General features: G+C 46.5%; 1 protein-coding gene across 2 annotated transcripts in view; it reads left to right on the top strand.

The window, feature by feature from the left end:
* GABRQ (gamma-aminobutyric acid type A receptor subunit theta) overlaps window positions 1-19167 on the top strand; it is an 83361-nt gene that overhangs the window by 18485 nt on the left and 45709 nt on the right. For both annotated transcript variants that reach the window (XM_026112260.2, XM_026112258.2), the window contains exon 3: window positions 11673-11740. In XM_026112260.2, the coding sequence (XP_025968045.1) occupies window positions 11673-11740 (68 nt within the window). The remainder of the gene's footprint in view (window positions 1-11672; window positions 11741-19167) is intronic.

Below are 19167 nucleotides of genomic sequence, written 5' to 3'. Positions count from 1 at the left end.
GCTCTGGGTGGGACACTGGTGATGGCCACCCCAAGAGAGGAGGCCACCCAGATTACAGGTTGGAGTTTACTGGTGGGACATTGTTACCGGTGGAGGAATCTTCCTTTTCCAGTTGGGGAGAGGAAGCCCTGCTGGGGAGCCAGGCTGTACATCATGTCTGCCAGAAAGACCTGTGTGCTGGCCTCTGAGGAACGGGTTTTTAGAAAACACGGAGCCTTGGCTTCATGCTGATCCTGGTGATAGCATGTGTAGAACTCCCACTGGGTTCAGAGTTAATGTGGTCCTACATGTCTCAAGACCTTCCCCTAATCTGGCCTCAAATCTGCAAGGCCTTGTGCATATCTGGAAGTCCTTGCCGATCTGGTTTAGTAATGCTGCTTCCACATGTAGCATCTATTTGAACAAAGCTCTGCCGAAGTTTTACCAGGCTGAGACTGCACTGACAGAGCAATTGACCCTGTCCAGGTACTTTTTCTGTTTTAGGGCAGAGGGGGCCTGTCTAGTGCCCACCGAAGGCAACCAAAATGCGTGGTTCAGACCCTTGAGGAGAACAAAGGCAGTGGGGATGAAAGGTGTGACTGATACCGTCTGCTCTGTTCTCACGGTCAGGAGGTTCTAAGTGCTAACTAAAAATGAAAACGTTGCAGCAGATCTATCTCAGCTTGGGTAGGAAATTTTTGTGTGGGGGGGGAGGGTAGACTGTGAGCTGAATTTTTCATCTTATCCTCCTTTCATAGCAAAAATAGAAGAACATTGATCAGAAGTTCCCCTACATGTTTCTCTTCTATTTTCATGCTAGCTCCTTGCTAGTATTTGAAGCTAGAGAAAAAAATGATGACTACTCAAGTTAATAATGCGTGATTATTATGTTGATGAATTGCTGGAGATGAATATATATGTAAAAGCCCTGCAAGATTCGCTCATCCATGCATCCTGAGTGAAAGCAATTATTCTGGTGAGCAAATGACAGTTAGCTGTATTTCTTAATAAGAGGTGCTGGGGTAAAAGGTGGCCTGGTAACTTTTGTCCTGGTGAATTTCCAGGACTCTCTTACAAACTGATCTTTGCTGAAATGATAGAAACACCAGCCTAGGGGGACAATTATTCAAAAGTGACCAATTTACAAACTTGAATTCTCCCTCCTATACGCTTCTCGCAATTCTCAGTCATCAGTGAGTTAGGTCAGATTTTCTCTGTCTTGAGACTGCGGAGGAAAAGCAGAAAACCCTGAACATGGCACATCCGAGGGACTCAGAAAGGGGAAGATGGAAACATATAATCCCATATATAACATTTGGAAAGGGGGAGGCTTGCTTATGTGTGTGCTTTTCTTCCCATGAGTTCTAACTCGAGCTCATGCTTTTAACGTGAATGTCACAGTATTTTCGGGTCTGACTCACTACTTTCCCCACTGGTAACACACCGTACGCTGTCCGTACGCCGCCTCGCGCGAGCTGTGGGTGCGCGGGTGACCCCAGGCCCTGGCTCCGCGGACACAGGCGCTGTGCCGTGTTGGGGGGTGAAGGAGGGTGTCCGGCACTGCCAAAAATCACCCCACAGGTGGCATGGCGGGGGCCGCCCCCGCTGCTCCTGGGCATCCCGGCCCCAATATCCACGTTTGCCCCAGTCCGGCGTGGCCTGGCCTAGCCACTGCGTCCCTTCCCTTTCCCCCGCGCCTGGCGGGATCACGTCCAGGGATTAGACAGTGTGGCATCCTTTACGGCCGGGAGCCCATAAACAGTGACGGGGAGGTGTGACTAACTCATTAAAACTGAAGAACAGGGGGGAAAAAAAGGAAAACACCTTCCTGTCGTCACTTTGATGAAAATGGCAAGTCAAGTTATTTTGTTGTTGTTACAAATACTTCCAAGACAGAGTAATGGATTTGATATGAACGGAGGAGCTTGTGTTAACCCATTTAAATTAATTTGGTTCGGCTCATTTTCAGCTAAGGGGATTAGGTAGCTCAGGCTTTAGTAATGCAGGAGAGTGTTTTCCCGGAGAGGTCACGTATTCGAGCACAGCCCAGGTCTGCGGCTCTTTGGGAGACGCTATTTCGGGTGCACGACAAGGGGAAGCCATCCCCGAGGCGAAGCGAGGCAAGGCAAGGGCCCACACCCTCATGCACCCCAGCAGCAGCACCAGCCCAGGTTCCACAGCGGCCATTAGGGCGGAAGGGCCTCACCTGTGGCTGCTCCACCTGGGCCGGGGGCGGGAGGCTCCCAGGTGGTGGGAGCATGTGCCCGTCACCCGTGGAGCAACGCCGCGGGCTGGGCTGGCCCGGCCCACATGTAGCTGGGCCTGTCAGGGTGGGTAGTGCCTCAGCTCTACCCTGCTTGCGCTCCTGGTGTGTTTGTGGTGCCTTAGTGTGAAAATCCAGTGTTTGGGTTGTGAAGAGTGGTCCCCAGGCTGCACGGGAGCCTGGGGACAACCTGCCCAGCTAGGGGGAGCAGGGTGACTGGCAGTGAGTGCGTGATGGTGGCAGCAGGGTGCCTCAGCTGGGAGCGGGAGGCTGTGGGAGCGAGGGCCGAGCCCTCTGCGGCTGAGGAGACGCAGCTGGCCTGAGCCTTGTGCGGTGCTGGTGCTGCTTGCAGGCCGCTCCCTGAGGCCGGCCTGGCCAAGGGACTGGTGGGCGCTGGTGATGTGACCTCGGTGAGCTCTGAGCTCCCTCATGGTGTTGCGGGCAGAGCTGCAGCAGCAAAGTGTGGTGGGGATGTGCTTGCCTGCCAGGATGCTGCTGGAGGTGGGAGGGAGCCTTCTCAGGTGGAGAAATGTGGGGTGCTGATCAGTGCAGGTCTCATACTTGATGTTGTTCCTGGGGGATAGTGCCTGGCACATGTTGTTCTGCTGCCGGTCTGTTATAATATGCTATGCAATTTGCTGAGGAAGCCCTCTTGCCTGCCTGCATATTGCCCTTGGTGGAGAGTAAGTAAGCACTGATGGGATCTGTGATGCCCAGTGTTTCTGGTTTTCCTGGGGCAGCTCAGTGCAACCACAGGGAAATGCGATGTTTTGTAGAAATGCCCTGCTCTGTGGTGGGGGGAGGGGTGTAAAAGCAAAAACCTCCAAATTAAGTGTGCGCACTTCAGGCTGCAAAGCCAGGGAGCTGGTGTGTCGGGTGCCCTGGGAGGACATGGAGAGGAAAGCCCTCTGGAGGGGGGCCACTGAGCGATTGGTGCTCTAGCACGGCACACCAGCAGATGAGGGGCCTGCCTTTGCCTCCTGAGGCTGGGTCTGCTCTGCAACCACCCTGCTCTGGCAAAGAAACCTGTGCCTGTGGCAGCCCCCGCAAAGGATGCTTTGGTCCGCAGCTTGCTGTGATCTGGGCCAGGTGTTGCCTTTTTTTTTCAAAGGACAGATAGTCTTTGGGAATCTTGGTGCTCTTAGTAAGCTTACTGTTAAAGCAGTGATTGCTTGGGACCTACTAGAGATGTGAGGTTGGAAACAATCAAGTCTGGTGAGGTGATGCAGGTACTTATGTCTATAAATGAGAGCAAATATCCAGTTTATAATAATTCTGGAAACTTATTTTCCCCTTAATTTGCAGTAGCCTTAACAAGTATATATCATCCAGACAATAATTAGGCATACTGAAGGCTTGAGGAAAAATCTCTTCATCACTAAGGATGAAACACCTTTAAAACTCTGACTTCTGAATATTGACCTAGGCCTCTACCAAGAACAGATGGTATCCTGGGAAGTTGGTGGGTTTTTTTCTTAATTCTGACAGTCCTCTGTGTGTATGTACGAGTGCTTTGCTGAACTGAGTTTACTGGTAGTGCAGATGTAAGGTGTCTACTCTCTTGTTCCATTTTTAAGCCTGTATATATGAGACCTTGTTTTTATTCAGCTTGGGTAGCTGTCTACCACCATCTTTTAAAATCAACCTTGATTTAGCTTCCTCAGTAATCCTTCAATACCTCTGGGACAGCTTTTACACTGTTCTTGTAGCCAGTTGATTGTTCTCTCTAACTTCTAAATTTCCATGGGATATTTGCAATATCCCACTCTAATACCTACTAATCCAGTAAAAATACCCATGAGATAGATTAGGTAATCCACTGTGCCTTGCAGACTGTGCTCTTTAGCGCTCTGCTTTCCCTAGAACAGCCACAAAATGATTGCTACATTTGCACTGGAAAAGCATTGCTTCTCCAGAAGGATCCTCCAGCATTGGCTCACAGGTGGGCACAGCTCGCTTGGCGGAGGGGAGGAATCCTCTGTATCTAGTCATATCTACAGGGACAGCTTCAGTGGACAACATGCTGGAAATGTGGCTGTTACATCAAGGTTAACCTGTAAGTTTGTAAAGAGTGTTACAAGATAGTAGTACTTGAGTGGTCAGTTCTGGCTCCTCAGCTGTGTTGCCTGAAGAATTGGCTTCACTGTTTGCTTGGAGGAAAGCCTATCTCTTATTGAAGCCGGTGCATTTTCTTGGTGTTTGCATATTTCAAGGATCTGCTCAGGTGGTGTGCCCAGCTCCACTGGCTCATGAGCTGCTGGGGCCAGGAGGGTTACACCCTCCTTTAGCTGTTGCATCAAACCTGGCGTGCTGTCCTTGATATCGTTGTTTTGGTGAGAACTTGCTCTAAAGTTTCCGTTTCTCGGAGGAAGTCCTTAATATTCCCCCTTGTTAAATAAGGCTTGCAAACTTGGTGGTCTGTCTGTCTAAGACCAAAGCCAGGCTTCCAGCCTGTGTAATTGTGCTCCCATTAGCTTCCCTGCACAGGATTGCGCTGTGTCTGATCTGATGTGTATGGATGAGAAGCCTAGCAGGGTTAAGCACAATCCTGTCCTGTGTGTAGGCTTGATGGCTTAAAAAGTGCCAAGCACTCCCTAAAGAAGCATGGCAAAGGGAAGGAAACCTTCCAGGAAGAAGTTGTTGTCTTCTGCCAGGCTTACTTGAAGAATAGCTGCAATCTCCATGAGAATCAGTGGTGGATGCTCCTCCTGCCTCTGCAAAACAATGAATCCCTGTGGAAGCAGAAAGCATTGACAGTCCTGTATGTCCTGGAGACCAGGGCCCTATCTTTCAGCTCCACAAGACTGCTTCCTTCACTTGAAGTAAGGAGACTTGCTAGCAGCAGCAAGTCCCTCATCTTCCCTGAGCTCCCAGATACCAGAAAGCAATGCCGTATTTCCTATCCTCCCATAGGAGCATCTCTTCTCTTTCTGGCAATGGTCAACAGTGGCCCAAAGGATGATTTGCTCTTATAAATCCAGTGGATGTCATGGAGTGACCCACTAGGAGCAGGAAGTGAGCTTTGATATCAGCCTCTGTGTTTGATGTTTCTGGCTGTTGTGCTGAGCCTGGCAAGCTTACTGTGTAGCTATTGGCTGGGGGGCAGGGGAGAGGTCAGCAATGAGTCATGGAAATAAGAGTAAAAATGAAATAGAAGAAAGCTTGGGAGAGTGTTTAATGTGTATTTAAAGCTAGATTTTTGCAGGGAAAGTTTAAGCAGGTTCTTAAGTGACCTTGCTGAACTCAGTGCTTCTAGGTGTTGCCCATTCCATCCATGCTAGATGAAAACAGCTCCCAAAACACTTCTGCTTTCATAATACATGGCCAATGTTTCTTGCTCCTTAAGCAATGTTAGCTCTTGCTGTGTTTGTGCTTGATGCTGGGAGTAGGTATCTAAGCTGAAAAAGAACCAGAAACTTAGTATCGGAAATTTCTTTTTGATTTGGCTTCTGTATAGCCTGCTGGGATGCCATGTCCTAGAAATGCTCCTCTAAACTGCTATAGCAGAGCCCTGCTCTTGCTTGAGATCTGTGAGAACAGACATAATGTTGATAGCAATTTGAATCTAAAAATCCACCTGTATTATGAAAAAACAGGAGCATTTTCAGTCTCCATCTCTTGGGAGATAGGTACAGACTACTCCAAAGTGAATTCAAGAATTCTGAGAGCAGGCTAGCTTCTGAGTTACCCTCTGGGGTTTCAGAAGAAACTTCAGGGGCGCTTCTTCTTCCTCATGGCTGAGGACTTCAGTCTGTGGGCTGAAAATGAGGGTCTGGTATGGAAAGGATAGAATGGCATTTCTTAGGAGACTGATACTACTGCATCCAGGCTAGTGACTCCTCTGTTAGTCAAGGAGGCCTAACACTGAAGTTGAGCTGTGCCCTGCACCTCTGATTACCTGGGAGCTCTTGCCTCCTAACTAACCATCTCTGTCAGACCTTGTAAAATCAACTCATTGTTGCATGTAGCAATGATGTGGACCATGCCTTTAAGTTTTAAACATAAACCCAGGCTGCCCTGAGGTTCAGTACTGTGAACAAAGTGGGGGCAGTGGCTTGGGTAAACCTTTCTGTGCAGAAGGAGCACGTAGATACTGAAGAGTTCTCCCTCGTCCAGGAAAGCAGGGATAAGAGCCCTGAAGGAAAAAGTCCTGGGAGTGAGACTGATCTGTGTGCTGGTCTCTGCTTTGGCAAGCCTGAGAATGAACTAACTGCTGTTCCTGATGGGAGTGAGGGTCCTTGGAAATGCAAGTGACAAAGAAAAGGCAGAGCGGTCCCACAGTCATGCATATCAGCGAAGGTTACCCTCCTTGTGTCTGCCTGTATCACCCTGCTTTTGCAGAAACAGCTTTGCCAGGCAGCGCAGGGCAGCTTTGTCTGGGCCTTGCTGTTTCTGGACTCTAGTGCCACTGCTGCCTTCCAGCTTCTGGAAGGCTGGGGATAAAGAGTAAGGTTTTACATGATCAGAGTCTATGCCTGTGGATGTGTGCCATTGTAGGGTAAGGCACAGAGTTATTCTATATGTAGGTTTAGTGGCTGAAAACTCTCCTTTTCCCTGGCTAGCTTTATTTACTCAGCCAAAGACATTAAAGTAGCTTTAATGCTGCTGCAGGTGTCTCTGAAACCCCTCAGAGTCCAAGGATACAGGTCCCAGGACCACTTCAGGTAGTCCCATAGGCAGGGTCCAAGCAGGGGATGCTGGGGCTCGTGTACAGCTGCATTAAAAATCTCCACTCTTGGCCAAAAGAAAAGGCGCTGTGTTCCCTGTGCCTGCAGCCTGGCTCCTAGTGTTAGAGAGCAGCATATATGCAGGAAGAGGGAAGTTGCTCATTCCCAAGTCAGGCAAACTGCTCCATTAACATCTGTAACCTCCTACACAAAGTGAGCAGCTTCCAGGGTGGGTGCAGCGAGTCTAGGGAGACTTCTTGTCATGAATTCACCAAAAGTGGTTTTAAGAGAATGCTGTATATTGGAGGTTGTTTTTTCCCCTTCTCTGTACTGGTGACATGTCATCTTTGCTTTAGTGGTTGGTTTCTGGGTACCACGCTTTGAAAGAGATGTAGACAAATTGGCAAGATGCCAGAGGAGAACAGCACTAATTGTCAGAGGTTTAGAAAACATGACCTCTGAGAAGAAGGTCAAAGAAATCAGGTGCATTTAATCTAGAAAAGACAGTACTGGTGGGGAGGGGGGAAGAGGGGGATGTCATGGTTTCTCAGTACATAAAAGCTGTTGTCAAAGTAAGATTGATATGTTCTTTTGCAGTCATTTGGGGGAATGAGATGAAACGAACTACGTTTACAGCATAGAGAAGGCTTAGTTTGAATACTTAAGAAAAGCTTTCTCAAGTGCAGTGAAATGCAGGAAGAGATCATCCAGGAGAGGTGTGCAATTTCTGATGCTGATGAAAAGAGAACCTACATTAAAGAGGCTCTAAGCTTACCTGGGTCTGCTTCCATGAAGGATTTGGGCTGTACAGCCTCCTGAGATCCTTGTCAGCCCTCTGTTCCTGCAGTTTGGGCTGACAGGTAGGTTTGAGGCTCATGCCTGTCCCTTAACAAGTGCAAGCATTGGCTGAGCTGGCATTGCCAAGTTCACATGGTCAGAAAAGCATGAACCAGACACCTCAAAAATAGTGGAGGATAATGTAATGCAAGCTGTATTTATCTGCTTACTGTTTTTTGAGTCTTTTGGGTTGCATCTGTATTGCAGTTAGAAATCTAATGAGAGAGAAACCCAAGCTCACTGTAGTCTAGCTTTCTTGGGTAGGAGTGGAGAGGGCAGCACAGCCTTTCATACAAGCCAGTTGCCCAAGGAAGCATCTGGTGTCTCAAGAGACCTACTACACACTGCATTTTGTACTGTTATCTCTACTGTGCTTTGCAGCTGAGCTACCAGGATGAAATCTAGAATGGAGGTACTGACCCATGCTGCCATCATCTCTGGCTGTAGTGCAGGCAAACACAGGTGTGGAAACACCTCTTCCCTGCAACAGTGAAGTAAGAATGACTACTAGAGTAATATGACTATAGATTCTGGGACTTTAAATCATGATAAAATAAAAAGTGGAAGCAATAATCAGTTGTTGGAAGAATATTGCAGTTTAGCACAGCTTGTTACCTACCTGGTTCTTGTATTTGACAAGTATCACTTGCAGGAAAAAGGGCTGTTTAACTATTTGGTCTACTTTCCCTCTCAACTTCCCCTGTGTACATTTTTCACAGGCATCATACTGCTTTCCATACAAAATGTTGGTGATTTCTGCAGTCATGGTGAGAAATGGAGAAGTGTAAGGGTGCCTTTCACTGGTGAATGTGGCAGAATTTCTCACACTCCCTCATTTGTGAACTTGCCTACAAATCTTTTCCAGGCATAAGCTTTTCCTTTAAGGAGCCAGTGGGGGAGCAGGGGGGAACAGGTCTAGTTTTTGCACACATTGGCCAGGCACAGATAAAAGCATAGGCCTTTAATATCAGGCTTACTTCTTTTTGCCTCTTCTCAGATACACAAATGCAGAGCTCTGCCTTTTGGACAAATTCAGATGACGTTATCTTGTGTTTTAACTACCCTGCTTTTTGTATCCCTCTTCCCTGAAGCTATTAACATTGGCAGATTCAATGTCCTTTGTTTGTTTTGTGTACTACTTAGAGCCTGAATGTTGGACACCAGCCGGTCTAGTTTCTCTTTGGGCTGTGGTAGGAGGTAGGGCATGCTTTTTTCTCTACTGGCCTTGCAAATGCATCCCTATCCTGAGGAGACTGCAAGCCAGCCTTTGCAACAGGAATGGAGAAGGTGAAATGGCTTCCCTGAGATCCAGCTGAGGACAAATCCAATAAAGGCAGGACTTTGCATGCCTTCATCTTTGGTGTTTGTATGAAGAGCACATGCTCCTGCCTGTGGGAAAAGTGGAGTCTCCCACTAGCCATGATAGATGGGGAGTGGAGGTCTTGGCAGTGCCTTGAGTGGATGAGCAGGAAACATTTCTAAGTGAGCATGAGCTGGGCTGGGCTGAGCTGAGCCCAGGCTCGTAGGGAGCAGCGCTCTGCTGATCTCAACTCCATCGTTCATCTCGGAGCTGGGAACAGGAGCTCTGGATCTTATCCACGGCTTTGACACTGAGTCACTGCATGACCTCAGGCACTCGGATACCATGGTGATGAACACAGCACAAATGTCTAGACAGATAGATTAGATTGAATAGACTCTGTATTTGACAAATACTTGTATACCACCCTTGTCAGTGCTCCCCTGCTATAGCCACCCAATCCGGTTGTTATCAGTGGGTCTCTTGTAGCAGTGGGGAAGAAACACTCCTTGCTTCACTGAGGAAGGAGTAGGCACATGACCACAGTACCACAATTACCAGTGGTGACACAGGCAAACTGGGAATAAAGCAGGCAGGAGGGCAACTCTTGAAGGTAGCTAAACTGCGTGGCAGAAAAGCTCAGGAGTTGGGAGACCTGGTTTCCCCAGGCTGCTGCAGCCCTGCTATGTGGCCCTGTCTTTCTTCATGTAACCAGTTAGCCTGTAAGTTCATCAGGGCAGGGGCTATTTCTTTCTCTTTCTATGACTCCTATCACAACAAGGCCCTGATTTCAGGGAAAGAAAGATGAACTATCAAAAATGAGATTTCTTAAAGGTTTATTGCTGCTCCCAGTCAGCCTCTGGCATGAGGGAGAATAAAGGGAGAATTGGCTCTCTCATTCCCAGAGAAGGGGTCTGGCTTTTGGTTATTTTCACACCTGGCTCCCTGGTGAAGATGAATGCAACAGTACAGCAAAGATGTGGCTAGGAGTGTGCCCTGTGTGTAGGGATTTTCAGAGGCTCTGCTAGATTGCCTGAGAATGCCATCTCCTGCACAGCTAACAGTAAGCTGCCAGTGCTGGAGAGGAGCACTGCCTCTTTAAGATTTGCATAGCGGGGTCTAATTACAGTTGTTGTTGATTCTGATGTTTTCAGTGTTGTTCATATTCCATTAAAGGATAATACTGCTTAATTTGCAGCAGAGGGTCTCGGTTAACAGTACACCCAATCGCAAGGAAGCCCTAATGACACTACTTCCCTACTTCTGGTAACACATAATTAAAAAATCACTTCATTTCCAGTTGTGTGGTTCTCCCCTCTCCCCCACTCTCCTAATTACTTTCTAAGCCATTTCATGATTATCTGTAAATATTTCAGCACTTAGATCCACTAATGAGTCCATGGAAGAGTTAATACCTTGAGTGGCATAAAGGCTTGCCATTCCCATTCTAGTACTGCATCTCAAGGAACTGTTTCCCACTTGGCATGTGTGGAAAGAGGGGCTTTGATTGCAGTAGGATAGGTTTCTGCCTTGGCTTTGGAGCTGGAATGCAGAGGGGCACTTGGAAACCCTGACTCAAGCTGCAGGAGGCCCTTTGCTGGTTTTGGTTTTGGATGCAGAAAGTTTTGAACAGCTTGATTTCCAGTGAAAGGGCTTCCTACTGCCTGACTATGGGAGCTGCTAGTCAGAGGGGCTTAGGTAGAACTGGGTATGGGTCTGGAGATGCTGCACATCTGAAAGTAGGGGCTGAAGTGTCCTGCTTCTGCCCTGACTCTACCCTGCCTGTGGGAAGCAGTGATACATCTCTCTGCACTTGGACAAGAGAAGGCAATAGGTCTGCCTGCAACTGCCTTTCAGTGTCGTGTTTCTTCACAAATTCATCTTATATGTGGTAGTGGTGCTTACTGCAGAGTGAGGGTAGCTTGGTCACTGGTAAGGCAATAGCTGAATTCCCCAGAAAACTGGGGCACGGATGTCTACTATGGCTCACTGGCTGCTGGGAAGAAGATGTGGGAGGGGGATGTGCACCCTGATGCCGATAGTAAAATGGGGAATCCGATCCCTGATTCTAGTGCAGTCCCACTTTGAAAAGCCACTATAAAAATGGTACTTTCTCACTCCACAGGTCTGATCCCTGTGCTCATCTGGTATCTTGGGTGTTAAAACTCACTTGGGTTTTCAAGATGAGTGCTGCAGAGCTGACAAGGTGAAGGAGGAATGAGCTGGATTATTCTTCCTGCCCATGTGTTGCATGGGCTTGATTGCTGTGTTCTTTGTATGGTCAATCAGCAACACCTTATGCAAGCCCACTGGGAGCCTAGTGATGTCTCTGAAGGCATTATTTGGAATAACCAGAGATAATTGTATAAGTAGGGGGTAATTAACTTCCAGGAATTAGAGAATCAAGCTTAGGTTGCACTACCCCTAGGGGTGAGTTTGTAAGACTGGGAGTTAGAGAAATCTACTCTACTCTAATCATTTGAGCACATGTGACTTGGAAATCCTTGAGACTTGGGGAATCTGAGGCTGCTTCAAATCATGTCCATGCACTTCTAGTTAATGTTGTAGTAGCAGACAAGGGAAGAGAGCTTGAATATGGTCCTAATCTGCTCCTTTCATGTTTCAGGTAACCCTGTCACAGTGGGAATGAGCATCCATATCTCCAGCATTGACCAGATCTCAGAAGTCAACATGGTGAGTTAAAACAAACCAAAAAAATAGCAAACTGGTCTTTCATTTTCCCTTTGAGATACAAATCCAAGACAGTGGCTCCTTGCAGTCACCTGAGATCTGAGGGTGTACTTCTGAAGAGAAGGGTGATGACACCTGTTTTATCAAGTTCCTTTTGCAAATCTTCCCTGCAGTTCTCGGAGGAAGAGTTGCACCTGCCTGATAAACAATAAGTTTTTTTTTTCGTCATTCTCCTTTGGAAATGGTTGGAATTTTGTGGGATGATGGGAGCTCTGATTTAAAAGACAGGATTCTTCCTCAAGAAAGTGTAAGGAATTCAAGTATAATTTCCCCTTATATATTGTGACCAAAAAAAAAAAAGAAAGTTAAACACTTCTCTGGGCTGTAGTAAATGAGTTTCTCTCCAAATTTTTTTTCCCATTGTACTGGTTTCAGTCTGAGCCTTGCTCCTTCCATCCACTGACTGACCTGTGTCACTGACGCTGAATGTCTGTTGGCTCCACAGCCTCAGTCCAACTCCAGACTGAAAAAATGCTGAAATTAAACCCTTGCAAAGCAAGACAGGCATGAGGGACCTCTCGTGCTACAAACCTACTTCTGCTGGTGGTATCTACAATGTCAATGGACACGCTGAAAGACTCTAGCTAGCTTCTTGACATGAGGTAAATTCTAGTAGGGTTAGTAAATGCATCTATAATAGCTCACGTAAGTATGTCTGCTGTTAGCTGTGAATGTGTGGATGGAGGATCTCAAGTGGCATCTCTGGTGCCAGCTGCTCCTTATCCTGAGTAAAGATGCTCATCCCTTACCTTTCTGTCCTGGTCGCATGGACATTAACACCCAGGAGAAATGGTTCTGCCTTGAAATGGTAGATGCTTGCTGCTTGTTTCCAGTGACAAAAAGGAAATGGCAGGTTTACAGTCAGCTCATGACTGCCAGGTTGAAAAGCAGTTGGTGACTTTGCAGTTTTGCTGGTGGAAATTTGGCATTTATTTGGAGATTTGTACAGGAAGAGGGAGGAGAGGAAGCCATGTAATGGGGATCTGCTGGCTTTGATGCGTTGGAGCTTTTCTCACGGCTGAAAACAAAAAGGTCTTTGAGTTGGCAGTTTTTTGGGTGTGAAATCTTAACGGTGCTGAAATCTACTAACAGTTTTGGTCACAGGATGGGTGCACACCAGGCTTGTGCTCTGTCTGGGAGAAGCCCTTAGGACTCAGCAAGAGGCTGTGCAGAGTGCTGACCTGTCCTCTGACCTTTTTCCTCTCTCCTGCCTAGGTAGTTGCTGAGTGACTTTTCTTCCAGGCTCCTCTGCTTTCTGAACAGCTGAGTGGTGTGGAAAGCTGTCAGGGGCCACACTTAGCAGCACCTGCCCCGTTCTTCTATACTTGACTGATGTAGAAGAGTCCTAGGCCAGTTTAGAGCTCTTGCTGATCAAGTCAATTAAAACTTTGGTCTCCCAATGCTCCTGTCCTATTTACCTGTTTCTGGACTCTCCTGCCCTGCTTCTCTGGCCCACCAGTTCTTCTGCTGTTGTAAGGGGGGAGGAGGGGAAGCAATCATCTGACTAGTAGCTTTGGTTCTAAATTGCTTGAAATTTCTGAATGTATCTGTTGATACAGTCCAGCCTGAAGGGACAACTGTGAGTTTTCAGATTCTCATTTGAAACCATTCGTTTTGCATATTCTTATACAAAAGGCTTGGGGGAGGAGGGGTCAAACCAAGATCTGGGGCACAAGTTAGGATAAGTGTTACTGACCTACAGGTTAAACCTCTGCCAAAAAAGTTGCTATTTCTTCTTGGTCTGAGCTATGGAACAGATTGCTATTTGCACAGACTCTCCCTTTTTGCCCCCTCACTATCATAATTACCTGTATGGCATGTTACACCTCAGTCTGTAATGACAGTGACACTGGACAGCATGCACATATGGAAATTCAGACCTTGTTACAGACCTGTGTCCCTGTTGCACTGAGTAGCCGTGCTTGAGTTTAGGTTCAGCGTGGAAGAGACAGATGGCTTAACCCAGTTACATCCATCTTGCCTTCCAGGGCAGAGCTCAAGTCTTAGTCATTTCCTCTCCCAGTCTCAACCTGGACCTGAACTTCCCTATGTAATGAGCTAGTTGTAACTGTCTTTGCTAAAGCCAGCATGAACAATTCAGGATCTGGGCCTATAGTCTGAGGCTAAGACCCAAACTTGCATAAATGTAGCTGGAGGGAGTGAGAGATTTAGCTCAGTTGTTATAATTGCCCTGAGCTTCCTCCATAGATGTGAGAAGAGAACTGGGCCATGCAGAGGCAGGTTCAGGATGAATCTTTTGCTGGAAATGTGTCCATTGCCTATAAAGGGTAATGAAGTACTTTGCCATACACCTCTTGCAAGCAACTGTGATCAGGCATGCTGTTTACTAGGCAAGCAGTACTAGCACAACCCTTCTCTTAGCAACACTTTTCAACCCTTGTCATGTGAAGGCAATGCTCTCTCCTTTCCAGGGACACTTGCTTTCCTCTTCCACAGGATCTCTAGGGGAATGTATGTATTTAGTGTTGGAGGGAAAGAGCAATGTTCCTATCTCTGTGGGGCACGCAGGAGAGGGGCTTCCTGGCACCCTGGCATGGACCTTCATCCACATGCTGCTCTGGATCTTAGAACTTGGGGACAGAACCACTGATGGACACACTGAGCATTTTTGATAGCTGTGGCACAGTTCATGACTACACTGGGCACCAGGCAGTGTCTTTACCACTCTCCCAGTGATGTTTGAAAGGCATGTCACTTCTGTGCTTTTGATTATCCCTCCTAGCCCCTGTTCTAACTTGTCAAGCATAATCTCCTGGTCATCCTTCCTGTGTATGTTTGAGGGAGGAAAGATGAAAACCACTACACATGAGAGCCTACTCAAGATCAAGATCTGCAAGTGTCATGGGGAGGCAGCTTCAAAAGGGGTTAAAAATCAGAATCATCTTAAAGAACACACATTTAAGGAGTGGAAAAGAGTTCTTGTGTGATGCAAGTTTCCAGGCCAAAGGGTTTTTATGTGCTTCTTTCTTCTGTGTGACACATGCCCCAGAGAAATGACTGCATCTTACTCCTGCTCTGGACACAGATCCTGGCAAGAAAAACAAGGCACTTTTTTTTTTTTTTTTTTTTTTTTTTTTTTTTTTGGCATCCTGTATGATTGGGGAAGGGACTGTGCAATGAATAAATTAAAGGCACACAAGTGGAGCGGGGTTGTCATGGCAACCAAATAGCTTCTATTGTTACACAAAGAGTGTTATTACTTACTGCCCCTTGTAGGATAATTAATTAATCCTTAGACATCCTTTCTGGAACAATGGGCCTGTTGCTGAGGCTGTGCGGGCTGAGGGGAGCCCCCAGCTCTGCCATGCCCTTCCTTGGGACCCTGGAGCCTGCTGCCTGCACCTATGGAGGGAGAACAAGTGCTGCCAGTGACTAGCTGTTGCATGATTCAAAAAGTTGTTTTCCATAGTATTCCAGCTGGATGCAGTGCTGTGGAGTAATATAGCTCCACTCGTGATCTAAAGAGCACTCTTTGCTCACGTTCCCATGGGGACTATGTTCCCAAAATGATGATGATGTGACATTTAGTCCTGGAGGCTACAGGGTTTTCTGCTGGAGCAAAGGCAATGCAGTTATGACTTTATGCTGGAAGTCTCCAGATACTGTGATATACAGACTGGGTTGCAATTGCCTGTCCAAGCTCGATGGACCTTGATGCCTTTATCTATGAAGGTGATGCATATCCATCTCCTTGAGCGTCACGCCCAAATACAGTGACATGACACGGTGTGGATGATGGAGTTGTGTTGTAGTGCAGGAGGTTTTCTAGGTGCATTATAATGTTCTCTCAGTGATGATGGACAAAACCCCCCAAAATGGCACCTTCTTGCTGCCTGTGTGTGGTCAGCCGTATTTTCAGGCTCACTTGCTAGAGTAATGCTTTATTACTGTGTACTCATCTTAGCCCTACTAAGTAATGCTGAGCTGCAGCCTCTGTTCTTGTCAGTGATTAGAAGGATTATTTGCTGAGCCAAGATCAGTGACATCAATTGAAATGCCTGGGAAAGGATGCCATGGGCCAGGCCAAATAGGTATTGGGGAAGGCATGTTTCACAAGCAGAGCTTGCGGGAAGTGCTGATCTGTGAAGATGAAGGGCCTAGCTGAAGTCTTTTCAGGTTCCACATGAATTTACAAGTTGAAGATTTAAAGGTAGGGCGAAAGGAGAAACATCTTGACGTTCTGTAGCTCATGCGATCTGCAAAGAATGGAAGCATGGCATCTACTAACTGTCATTTAAGGAAATGGGCTGAACAAATTATCTGGCAAATGTCATTTTGCTATAGATGGTTGAACTGCTGTAAGCATGAAACAATGTGCCGCTATTTATAGAAACTTGTTGGTATAAGGTGTTATCTGGACAGTGCTATATTCACGCCTTTCACTACGGTATGCAAGACACTTACAAATTTACTAGTACATCCTGACTCTGGAGAATGAAGAGCACTGGCAGACCAGACCTCGAGTCACTCTATAGTTAAAGGGGCACACAGGTGTTTCTACGTCCTCGTGGTATGTGGCTTGAATGCTGCCCAAAGTCACTAACAGATTAATAGTCTGGTTCAACTGACCTGCTGTGGTGGATCCGTCTCTAATAGTATCCAGCAGTGACTGCCTCAGAAGGAGCTGGAAATCCACCTCCCACTCCCATGTGTCCTTTCAAAGGACAGCTGTGGACTGACCTGTTTAGGATAAACTGTAATTGCTAGGTGGTGGGAGGAGAGGCTGGTACTTCCAGCTATAGCCTTCTCTCTAGGTAATCACTGGGGTCATATTTTTCTTGTATCAAACAGTTCAAGCTCCTTTCAAGCATTAATGAACTATTTGAATACAGAAAAACAACCAAAAGCTTTGTATGCATTTAAAATAAGAAACAGTTACCCTTCATAATGCTTCAATTTTCCTGCCCTATGATCTGTGCAGTCCTAAAGCTGCTCCCTCCTGTGTATCTGCACACTGTAGGCAGCTCGGAGCATCCAGCCGTTGTTGTCATCGTGATTTCTTTGTGGCTCCTATAATTTATTCATCCCAAGATGCTCTCCTACATCTGCAATAACATTGTTTCAGTTTGTTATAGCACTAGCTTTAAAGTTTTATAAACCAGGTGACAAGTTGAAAAGTTACAAGCAGATTATTGTAGAAGGGCTAGTGTAAGAAGGTAGGTTTCCAATGGAAACGTTTGCAGGAATGCACTGTTGAAGGAATGATGCTGGTGGGATTGAGGTCCCCTTTTGCTGGGGGACGGTCTGCAGTACAGATAGGTTAGTGGTTGGTGCAGGGTACTTTGCAAAGCTAACCCTGATGCTTTCCTTCACTGCATCCTCCTTCCCGGTTTTGTGTGAGCCTATTGCCACACTGCTGTTGGTGTGTCTTTTTGGGACTGGCTGCATTGGAGCTGGCATACTTCGCTGTCTCTCATGGTCTTATGGAAGGAATCATTGTGCCTGCTGTTTCCCAACTTCTAGAAGCTTATTTGAAAACCAAGTTCTGCCTTGCTTGGAAAAGAAGTTATCTCTGTTCAGGAAAGACACAAAGCATATCCCAAGAAAGCTGTGAGCTGCGAGAGTTTTAAATTGGCTTTCAACTCAAAAGGAGGTGGATCAGGGTATGTGTAAAGGCATTCTTGACTAGGAAAGATCACCCTACCATCTGTTGTGCCATCACCAGCAGGGCATCACTCCTTATATTATGCCAAACTTTCCATCCATTAGGTGTGTTTGAAATTCAGTCTTTGTAGTGGGATCTGTCCTGGTCAGGCTTTGCAGTTCTCTGTTTTCACTGGGATATGAATATGCACTACTAATTGGATTTCATTTTCACTGTAACCCATGTACACTAACACATGTTCCTCACTGCTGTATGCTGGGCATGGGTGGTGAAAGTAGGCGTTGTAGATGGCGAAATTCTGTAGAGCGGCTTTCTTTGATACACAACACCAGTCTCTTAGGTTATACTTTTTCACAGATGGAGCTCTTGGCCCTTGAGCCTTTCCAAAGAGTGGAAAGGAAAGGCAGGAAAATGTACGTAACTGTGGTCACTGATCTGTATGTGTGATCTTCAATCCATTCTCAATCTGTTCTCTGACAGTCAAATTGTGTACACAGACCCTGGTTTTCCTGAGACTGAAGCAGCTTTGCTGTGAGCCGTAGAGGGCCCTCAGCAGACCCTCTGTATGTCTGCAGTAATAGACAGGAAACACCTTTGCTGCAATATGCTCCTGAAAAGAATTTTCCGTTGATATCAGTGTCTTGAGTTTAAAAAACAACATTTTTAAAGAGCTGTTTCTGCTACGTATATTCTCTTCAAATACATCAGCATTTCTCTTATTTTTAACTGGAAATATTCTCTTTTATTGCCGTTTCTTTCTAATGGATATAGGTCCCTCCCAGTAAATGTATTCTGTCTTTGGTTATCCAAAAGTTTTAAAACAGGTTAAAGCATTTGAATACTACAATCAGAGGTTTCTGAATTTATGTGCTATAAGATACAAGTATGACAGGACATTCTGATGCTGTAACTGTTTCCCTGTCACCTTAGGAATCTTCAGCCCTGTGATACACTGTGGTATCTGAACTGTGTGTGTACACAACATCCTAGTTAGTATTTAAGGCTTCTGAATATTGAAGACTGTTGAAATATGGTAAGGCTGAAAGGCAGCTTTGCTGAGCTGATGGACTGTGGATGGTGTGCTGTGATGGTACTGCAGGGCTGTAGTCATGTTGGATTGCTGGAGGCTCCTGAGATGGTAGTGTTGCAGGTAGCAAAGGATGCAGTGGTACCTCAGTGGTGGACAGGGGCTGGATCCTTCGAGTTTAACATGGTAAAAATGGTACAGCTCCGAAAAAGGGTAAGATATTCACAGATTCTGTGTTGGCATGAACAGGTCTGAGGTTATGTGTTTTTTATATGCTAGTGGTTTCCATGTGCTGTGATTTAAATTAAGATATAGCAATCACGCAGCTGAGAGGGTTGGCTTCTTCAGAGCTGGCAATTCTGTGCCTTCCTCTGGCAATGATTGCTTTAGTACAACTTAGGTCATGCAGTTATTGTCACTTTAAGTCCTTGTGTGCAGGACTGTAACTCATTGGGCGGCTGTCTGCTTGGGAAGTTGCACAGAGGCTGCTCTGTACATGTGAAACAACCTTCTCCTGCAGGGGAGAGTTAACAGGGAGTGCAAGGGGCAGTCCCACACAACTCCTATGTGCAGTATCCAGCTGTGCACGCTGCCATCAGTTACGCAGTCACCTTGGTGGCCTTCTCACGTCTCGGCTTCTCCAACAATAGCAAGCTTGTGCATAAACACACAGCCTCTTGGTTAGCAACAGCATCTTGATGCTTTTTCTGTCTGCCA

The sequence above is a fragment of the Dromaius novaehollandiae genome, chromosome 11 (assembly GCF_036370855.1).
Source record: "Dromaius novaehollandiae isolate bDroNov1 chromosome 11, bDroNov1.hap1, whole genome shotgun sequence".
NCBI classification, from domain to species: domain Eukaryota; kingdom Metazoa; phylum Chordata; class Aves; order Casuariiformes; family Dromaiidae; genus Dromaius; species Dromaius novaehollandiae.
The sequence above is the reverse complement of the archived record's forward strand: the minus strand, read 5'-3'. Positions and strand labels throughout refer to the sequence as shown.